Genomic DNA, 9,852 nt, shown 5'->3' on the forward strand with positions numbered 1-9,852 from the left:
TTGTGTTATATCTCTATTTAAAATTGTTTTAAATATCATTTAAAATTTTCATTCAAGTTTTGAAAACAAAAAATCAATCTTTGATATAGACAAATGTTATTACATACTTTTTAATAAAACAGTACCTTTTAGGAAAATAAAGACATAATTTGTAAAAAGAAGAATTGTTGAAAAGTATTAGTTACTTTAGTTAATTTCTTGAATACTTTTTATTATTTTTGTTAGAGTTGTTTATGGAAATAATTTCTATAATAAAAATAAAATTCATTTAATAAAACAAAAGAATTAAAATGTTTTTTTTCTTGAAAAAAGATCTAAATTAAGATGAGATTGAATTGTCTTTTGGTTTTACAGATTAGTAATTTATATTATTTAATAATTTTATTTACTATTTAGTTAATTTTTTTATCTTCAAATTTTAAATGAGATTAAATTAATATTTTTTGACTGAAAGAAAGAAAGAAAAAATGAAGCAAATTATTAATTTATTGTATTTTAACGATAGTTATAATTTTATTTATATAACTTTTCCATAAATATGTGTTTTTTGTTGAATTATTTATGAGTAAGAAACTACTAATGTGAATAAAAACAAAATAAATAATTTAGAGCTTCATTTTTTGTGTGTTTAAAACACTTGTCTTAAAATCAAAAAAAGAACCATTTTGTTTAAACAAATTTAGTTTAACCTTTACAGGTACTTAACCTTCATTTTAGTTTTTGAAAATATTCTTTTCATTAAAAGTTATCGTATTACAGAATAGTGTATAAAACCTTTAAACGAAATATTAAAAATTTGTTATTGTAATTTCTAATACCTGATATTTCTCATTCGAGTTTTATGGAATGAGGAAAATTGAATGAAGGAAATTAAAGAGAAGAGAGTGTATAATTGTTAGATTGTAAATTAATAGTTTTAGAAGTTATAAGTTATGTAAGTTTTGAAAATAAAAATAATAAAACCTCTATAAATTTGTTAGGAGAAATTGAGGGAGATTTGTAAAGTGATAAATTAATTGAAGTAAATGTTACCATAAAATATAAACAAAAATAAAATTATTTATAAAATAACGAAAAAGTCAGAAATTTGTTAGGTAACTTAAACTTAGTAATTTCAAGAAAGTGATGATAATTTTCTTGAAGTGTTAAATTCTATAATTTACAATTCTATTACTAAGCAGAGATAGAGATATTAGTTGAGTAGAACCAATGAAGGGAATTCTTTTGGTCGTAGAATGAAAAAGAAATGTAAAGAGTTTTTTATTTCGTTAGTAGACTTGATATATAAAAACAACTTTGAACTATAGAGATAATAAAAATGGAAAAGATGTTCTGTAATCAATGTGAACAAACAGCTAAAGGTACTGGCTGTACAGTTTGTGGTGTTTGTACTAAAGAACCTATTGTTTCTAATACTATGGATGCTCTCATTTATGCCCTTCGTATGAATGCTCTCGTTGCTTTAAAAGCAAAGAAAAATGGAATTGAAGTTGATAATGAATATCATGTTCTTACTTGCTCAGCATTATTCTCTACTTTGACTAATGTTAACTTCAGTGAAAAAGATATTTCTCATCTTGTTGAACAAGTTTTTATCCAACGCAAGAAATTAATAGAAAAGTTACCAAAAAGTGAGTTAAATGGAGTAGAAGATGTTGAGGATGTTGCTCATTATATTGAAACTCATCTGTCAGACAAAAGACCAAACAAATGGAATGACAACCAAGATATTCAAAGTTTAATGCAAACAATTGTCTTTGGCTTGAAAGGAATCTGTGCCTATGTATGTCATGCACACTTATTGAAAAAAGATAATGTCCAAATCTTTGAATTTATCCAAGTTGCATTAGCTGCTGGTTATGATGGTAAAGAAAGAACATTAGAAGACTGGATTCATTTAACATTAGAAGTTGGTAAATGGTCACTTGAAACCATGAAGTTATTAGATGAAGCAAACAACACTCTTGGACATCCAGAACCAACAGAAGTATTAATTGGACATAAGGCTGGAAAATGCATTTTGGTTACTGGACATGATTTGCATGATTTAGAGTTATTACTTAAACAAACTGAAGGAAAAGGAGTTAATGTTTATACCCACGGTGAAATGCTTCCTGCACATGGATATCCATTATTGAAGAAATACAAACATCTTATTGGTCATTTTGGAACCGCTTGGCAAAATCAACAAAGAGAATTCCCAACATTCCCTGGCGCTATTCTCTTTACTACTAACTGTTTAATGAAACCATTACCTAGTTATAAGGATAGAGTATTCACTACAAACGAAGTTGGTTTTAATGGTTTGGTTCATATTGGAAATGATAAAGATTTTACTCCAGTTATTCAGAAGGCATTAGAAATGGAAGGTTTTACTGATGATTTGAAAGAAGATACTGTAACTACTGGATTCAGTCATCATGCCATTCTTGAAGAAAAAACAGCAAATAAGTTAGTTTCATTAATCAAAGAAGGTAAAATTAAGAATATTTTTGTTGTTGGAGGTTGTGATGGAGCTAAGGCAGGAAGAAATTATTATACTGAACTTGTTCAAAAGATTCCAAAGGATAGTATTATATTGACTTGTGCTTGTGGTAAATTTAGATTCTTTAGAGAAAAGCTTGGAGATATTGAAGGAATTCCAAGACTTCTTGACCTTGGACAATGCAATGATAGTTATTCTGCAATTGTTGTTGCTTTAAAACTGGCTGAAATATTTAAGTGTGGGGTAAATGAACTTCCATTACACCTTATTCTCTCATGGTATGAGCAAAAAGCAGTTGCTGTCTTATTAGCATTACTATATCTTGGCATTAAGAATATTAGAATTGGACCAAGTGCACCTGCATTCTTAACTCCTGGAGTGTTTAAATATCTTCATGATAATTTGAATTTAATGATGACCACTACACCTGATAATGATCTCGCCAACTTATAAGAATGGCAAGCCAATAGTCATTAATTAAGTCTTGGTGATTTATATTTTTGTTTTAATTTAAAAAATAAGAATTAGATGATAATAATGTAATAGAAATTATTATTATTATTCTATAGTCCTTATTGTATTTTATTTCAATAGTTTTTATTTGATTTAAATCTTTATATCAAAGTACTTCAATAATTTATGTTTTAGTTGTTCTAATAGTTATATATTTCTTTAATTGGATGATTCTTGTTTTCTCTTATTTCTCTCTTTTTCTTCTTTTTATTGAACTTTTCATTCCATAACTTTATTTAGTTCTGATTTCATTAATTAAAATTGTTCTTTGTTATATTGTTAATGATTATTTTGTCTTCAGTTTATATGACATTCTTTCCATTATCCTTCTCCTTTGTCTATGAATTATTCTTCTTATTTCCTTTTCGACTTAAATTACGACATTCCATTCATACTAATTATTAGGAGAGGTTAAGTCCTAAAGTTATACAAGTAAAGAATGAAAGAAGAAAAGAAAATAACATTTGCCAAAAAGAAGTCTTTTAACTTTTATTCAAAAACACTTCCTCCAATAAATTCTCTAATCAATGAAGTAGATCCAATAAGGTGGTCATCAACTGGCATAAACAATTCAAGTGTATCTAATAAATTACGTGCCATATTATAGTTTGGATCATCAACTGGAACAGTTTTTAATAATGGAAGGACATATGGATAAATAGCTGCAATCTCATAATCCATTGAAGAATTCCATATTTTATCTGCTTGATCAACAAATGGAAATATGTATTTCTCTTCACCCTTAGCAACATTAAACCAACTCTTTAATGTATGTGATGCTGTGTAATTTCTAGTTAAATAGTCTCGTACTATTCTTCTATAAAATCTTAATACTTGATTTCCTATAAAATTATACTCATCAATGTTCAATTGTGTGAGTGGTGCTATGAAGATATAATATTTTTGTTCTCTTGGTATAGCAGGAGTTAATGCTTCATCAATTCCATGAAGCCCTTCCATAACAATAACTCCATTTGGTGGTAATTTAAGGACTTTATCTTGTATTAATGAATATTTACCTGATACAAAATCAAAGACATATGGATGAACTTCTTCTCCTCGGAAGAGTCGTGTAAGTGTATCATTCAAATCATCAAGTCTCAGTGCTTCTAAACACTCAAAATCATAATTTCCATTCTCATCTTTAGGAGAGTCTACTCGATGTTTATAATAATCATCAGTACTTAATACAACCGGTGTAATTCCTCTAAGTTTTAATTGTACTCCAAGTTTTTTACTAAATGTAGTTTTACCTGATGCACTTGGTCCTGCAATAGAAATAAGTTTAACTCCTCTTGTTTTGATCTTTTCGATAGCATCTTCTGCTATTTGTGCTATTTCCATGTCTTGTCTATTTTCCATCATCATTATAGTTGTTTTGTCTCCTTTTATAATCCTCTTATTGAGATCACCAATACATTCAATTCCAACTGCTTGTGCTACTTTATTTGATGTTTTATAGTTTTCTATGATCTTTTTTGTTTCAATTTCTCTTATTGTTTTTGGAATTGGTTTGTTTTGTTGTGGGAATAATAACATCATTCCTGTTTTATCAGTTCCTAATATTAAATTAAAATCTTTTAATATTCCTGTTCTTCCTAAAAGTGGTCTAACAAATAATGTCATAAATCCTTCTAAATAACTACATTTAATTTCTTCATTATTAGTACTTTTTAAAAGTGAAAGTGTCATTTTTCTATTAGTCTTTGTGAAATAATTAATTGCTTCTGCATGTGATAAAACTACTTCTTTTATCTCTTTATTCCTATTGATTAATTCTTCCATTTTGTGTTTAATAGTATTACACTCTTCTTCCGTGAACTCTTTTCCATCATATTTATTAATACAATATCCATTATTGACATGATGCTCAACAGTAACTCCAAACTTTGTTCCATATGTCATATAAGCAGCAGTAGCAAATACCATAACCAATGACCTTCTATAAATTGAAAACCCTTCATAAGAATTTAAAAATACAGGAACAACATTAGCAAGACCAACATTAATACTAGCATTTGTTGAATATACTCTTCCATTAACCATAATACCAACTAATTCATTATTATTTAATGATGGGTGTGAAAGTAAGGTGGTTAGGTGTAATGGTCTAGTGTGAATTTCTTGTGTTCCATCAGTAAATGTAACAATAGTTTTTGAAATGTCTATTACATTATCAATGGCATTAGGAGTAGATGAATTAATAGTTGGTGGAGATAAACTTGACATAATGTTTTTGTATTAATGAAAATATTAGTTTCTAGATCTTGTAGTAGAAAAAGACTATATTTTTAGAGTGAATAAAATGGAAGTTTTTGGTTTGGTTTTTTCTATTTTCAAATGAAAACCATAAATAACACTTAAGAAAAATAATAAATAAAATTCTTGTTAAAAATAATTTAAGAGATAACAAAAACGAAAATAAAGAAATCCTCAACTTAATAATTAATTATAAGATTATTTTGTATGGGTAACAGCATCACTTGTAAGTATGCTTTTCTTCCTCCTCAAAACAAATATTCTATTAATGCATTTGAAATTTGTCATATCAACAATAGACATGTCCCTTATTACATAATAAATTCTGAACTTCCAAGTAATAGGTATATTATATTTTCACATGGAAATGCTGAAGACATTTCTACTTCTATAGAGTGTATGAGAAGATTTTCTAAAATTGTTCAATGCAATATTATTGGTTATGATTACACTGGATATGGAAGTAATGTTGGTGACCCTTCAGAAAGTAATTGTGATCAAGACATTTTAGCGATTTTTCTTATGGCTGTAAAAGACATGAATATACCACAACAAAATATTGCACTTATGGGTCATTCTATAGGATGTGGACCAACACTATGGTTAGCAAATCAAATTCAATTGGATAAACTAAAAAAATATAATATTCAACAAGGTATTCTTGGGAGTGTATTATCTATAAGTGGGTTTACTTCTGCTTGTGCTGTTGTTGATCAAAGACTAACATATATTCCATTTACTGATATTTTCAATAATGAGAATACAATTAAAGAGTTAAAAATGCCAGTCTTTATTGCTCATGGTTTAAATGATACAATTATTCATGTTTCACATGCTACTCGGTTAAGTGAGGCTATTAAATGTAAAGACAATTTTGAGTTGTATTTAGTAGAAGATTGTGGACATAATGACATATTCAGTAATATAGAATTTCAAACAGCAATAGTCTCATTTATAGAAAGTTATTTTCAAAATCATCTTATTAATTAAATTCATTAGTAATAAAGAAATAAATTAACAATTTAAATTTATATATTATAAACTTGTTCATGAAGTAAAACATCAGTTAATAACCAATATTTCCTTATAGGCTTTGTCTTTAAAGAAGAAGGAATTGGAGCTGCATTTGTTTTTAGAAATTCATCTGTTTTGATTGATTTTTGAAAAGACTCTTCATTTATTTTATTTTGTTTTTTCCTTGAAAAAGAACTTGATGCTGGTGGACTGTCAATGAAGTTTAACAATTCTGACTTACGAAGTTCTCTTATTTCTCGTGTTTCATGAAAATAAGGAACACCAAAACTAGAAAAAATGTCTTCTAGTAAAGGAAAGTGTGGGTTTAGAACAACAACTTCTCTAGTATGTTTGTCAATTAGTTTTAGTTCTCTAAAGTTATCAACAAAGTTACATAAAGTATTATGTAATAAAAGTGCTATAGAATTAATTAATTCTTTGTTTAAAGTTTTTCCTGCTAATTTAACAGAATTAAATCCTAATTTTTTAATTGTTAATAATGTTCGTTTTGAATTTACTACTTCAAATGAAACTTCATTTTTTCCAATTTGTTTTGCTACTTTCATCATTTCATTAAACATAGCACATCGTGCACTTTTTGCTTTATGACGAAAAGAAATTCGTGTAATATCTTTTGGTGAAGGGTCAGAAAGAACAGTTGAAGATGATGCTGCTTGATTTTTTTCAAATTCTTCTACAATCTTATCAATATCATTTGATGTTACTGTTATTGGACCACGAATTTCTGCAACATCAAAATACTGCATTGATTTAGTTGCTGTCCTTTTTCTTTTATGAATAATTACTGTACATCCAACCCAATTTAATACACCAATAACAAATGCTGTTAGTAATGCTGTTTTAGTATTTTCTTTTTGTTTTAATAATTTATTTTGTAAAGTAGATGAAGTAAATTCTTTTACTGAAGAAGAAGAAGGACATGAACAACTTGATGAATTGTTTGACATCTTGAGTTTTATTTTTAAGTTCTTATGAATAAACTTTAATAATTTTTTAATGGGGTTTTTATGCTTTTATAGTATATTAATAATTTTTATTATTAAAAAACTATATTTAATATCAAACAGTAAAACTCATGAGTTTTGTAAAATCATAAATACTTTGTTTTATATACCACAAATCAGTTAATAATACAAAATGTCACAAAAAGAAAGAACTTTTCAATTGGTGAGGATTTTTATTAAAAAGTTTTTTTAAGAAGACTTGAAAATAAAGAGAACTTAAAAATATAAGATACAATGACAATGGCATTACAAGTAGGTCAATTTGATATTAAAAACATAAAATATACACTAACAAATAAAGTATATTTCAACACTAGTGATTACAAGTCATTTGATCAACCAGAATATGTTAAAATAGATAATTTTGTATATACTGCTACTAGTCTTGACATAGTTGAACAAGGAAAGTTATATCTAAGTAAAGTACAACGAACAGATTTGAATTTAGGATTAAATGAACAAGTAAAAATAACTAAATTTGAACCTAACCAAACTCAACGATGTACTTCTTATTTAAGAATTGATATTGGATTCTTTAATAGACCAACACAAATAGAAATTGATGCTGAGGATATTAGAAAATTAATTAAAAATGATTTTAATAAACAAATGGTAACTCAAAATCAATCATTAATATTAACAGTTAAAGGAGTTCCATTTTTATTAAAATTTGTTGAAATTCAATTGGTTGGAGCTAAAGGAGAAATTATTGAAAACGCAGACCGAGGACTTATTCATGAAAAAATAATGAATATCGATATTTCTAAACTTGGTAGAGATGGTGGATTACTTACTATTAATGGTGGAATGACTCAAGGCACTTTATTTACTAAAAATTTTAATCCAGAAGGAATGGGAGTTGGTGGACTTGACAAAGAATTTACAGATATTTTAAGAAGAGCATTTATGTCTCGTATGTTTCCATCAGAAACTATTAAAAAATTAGGTATTAAACATGTTAAAGGAATTTTGTTATATGGACCACCAGGATGTGGAAAAACTTTAATGGCAAGACAAATAGGTAAAATGGTTTCTTCTGTTGAACCTAAATTAGTTGAAGGACCATCCATTCTTAATAAATACGTTGGAGAGTCAGAAGCTAATATCAGAAACTTATTTGCAGAGGCTGAGGCTGAACAGAATCAAAGAGGAGATGATAGTCAACTCCACATTATTATTCTTGATGAATTAGATGCTATTTGTAAACAAAGAGGAAGTCGTAATGATTCTACTGGAGTATCTGATACTATTGTCAACCAATTATTAAGTAAGATTGATGGAGTTAATGCATTAAATAATATTCTTGTTATTGGAATGACTAATAGAATGGATATGTTAGACGATGCTTTATTAAGACCAGGAAGACTTGAAGTTCAAATTGAAATTGGACTACCAGATGAACACGGTAGAGTTCAAATTTTAAATATTCATACAAAAAAAATGAGAGAAAATCATATGTTAGATTCTAATGTTTCTATTGAAGAATTAGCTAAACAAACAAAGAACTTTTCTGGTGCTGAATTGGAAGGATTAGTTATTTCTGCTTCATCATTTGCTATGAAAGAGAATTTTGATATGGAGAAATGTAAACCAAGGAATGACAAATTTGTTGTTAAAAGAGAACATTTTGATATGGCATTAGGAGAAATGAAACCTGCTTTTGGTGTTGACAAAGATGATCAAATTCCTACACTTCCTAATCCAATGTTAGTTTATTCATCCGCACAAATGCATGTTAGAGAAATGTTAAAAGACTCTGTTCAACAATTAAGTACTTCAACAGTTACTAATAAAATTGCTGTTATGATTGGTGGTAAACATGGTAGTGGTAAAACTGCTCTTGCTGTAGAAGCAGCTAAACAAAGTGGATTTCCATTTATTAAAGTATTATCTGCAGAACAATTAGTTGGATATCCTGATGTTATGAAATGTTCTAAAATTGCTAAAGTATTTACTGATGCATATAGATCAACTCAAAGTGTTATTATTATTGATGACTTAGAAAGAGTACTAGAATATACTCCATTTGGACCACGTTTTGATAACACTGTTTTACATTTATTATTAGCCTATATTCGTAAACCAGTCCCTACTGGAAAGAAGTTATATATATTATCTACTACTTGTCTTGCACCTGATGTTTTAAGAAATTTAGATGTTTGGGAAGCTTTTACTCAACATATGCATCTTCCAATTGTTACAGGATGTGAACAATTAAAAACCATTGCACGTACAAGTGGAATGGATAGTAATATTGACGAATTAGGATGGGTTGATGTGATGAACCAATTCCAAAATAAAGAAATTGCAATTCAAAACGCCTTATTATTATTAGAAAATTTCAAAGGAAAGTCATATGACTCAAAAGAATTTACTATGTTAATGAATACTTATTGTTCAGAAGAAATAGATCCATGGGATTCAATTGCTTATATGCAAGCTTAAAAACAACTAATACTTTTTTGAATTATTATTATTTATATTTTAACTATAGTTTTAAATCCATTTTCAAATAAAAGATGAAATGAATAAAAGAAATAACAAATAATTAAGTAT

General features: G+C 27.4%; 5 protein-coding genes across 5 annotated transcripts; 3 read left to right on the forward strand and 2 right to left on the reverse strand.

Annotated features, from left to right (window-relative positions):
• Positions 1 to 1,318: 1,318 nt before the first annotated feature.
• Positions 1,319 to 2,938, forward strand: ENU1_119210 (hydroxylamine reductase; the record flags this gene model as incomplete). Its single annotated transcript, XM_008859770.1, has 1 exon — positions 1,319 to 2,938. One exon carries the CDS (start codon positions 1,319 to 1,321, stop codon positions 2,936 to 2,938), a length of 1,620 nt encoding a protein of 539 aa, XP_008857992.1.
• Positions 2,939 to 3,487: 549 nt separating this feature from the next.
• ENU1_119220 (phosphoribulokinase /uridine kinase family protein) lies at positions 3,488 to 5,227 on the reverse strand (the record flags this gene model as incomplete). Its single annotated transcript, XM_008859771.1, has 1 exon — positions 3,488 to 5,227. The coding sequence occupies one exon, from the start codon at positions 5,225 to 5,227 to the stop codon at positions 3,488 to 3,490; it is 1,740 nt and encodes a 579-aa protein (XP_008857993.1).
• Positions 5,228 to 5,464: 237 nt separating this feature from the next.
• Positions 5,465 to 6,247, forward strand: ENU1_119230 (hypothetical protein; the record flags this gene model as incomplete). Its single annotated transcript, XM_008859772.1, has 1 exon — positions 5,465 to 6,247. One exon carries the CDS (start codon positions 5,465 to 5,467, stop codon positions 6,245 to 6,247), a length of 783 nt encoding a protein of 260 aa, XP_008857994.1.
• A 38-nt stretch (positions 6,248 to 6,285) lies between these two features.
• Positions 6,286 to 7,239, reverse strand: ENU1_119240 (hypothetical protein; the record flags this gene model as incomplete). The annotated part of the gene is made up of 1 exon (XM_008859773.1): positions 6,286 to 7,239. One exon carries the CDS (start codon positions 7,237 to 7,239, stop codon positions 6,286 to 6,288), a length of 954 nt encoding a protein of 317 aa, XP_008857995.1.
• A 291-nt stretch (positions 7,240 to 7,530) lies between these two features.
• On the forward strand, positions 7,531 to 9,741 carry ENU1_119250 (vesicle-fusing ATPase, putative; the record flags this gene model as incomplete). The annotated part of the gene is made up of 1 exon (XM_008859774.1): positions 7,531 to 9,741. One exon carries the CDS (start codon positions 7,531 to 7,533, stop codon positions 9,739 to 9,741), a length of 2,211 nt encoding a protein of 736 aa, XP_008857996.1.
• Positions 9,742 to 9,852: the final 111 nt, after the last annotated feature.

The sequence above is a fragment of the Entamoeba nuttalli genome (genome assembly GCF_000257125.1).
Source record: "Entamoeba nuttalli P19 unplaced genomic scaffold asmbl_5101, whole genome shotgun sequence".
Taxonomy (NCBI): Eukaryota; Evosea; order Mastigamoebida; family Endamoebidae; genus Entamoeba; species Entamoeba nuttalli.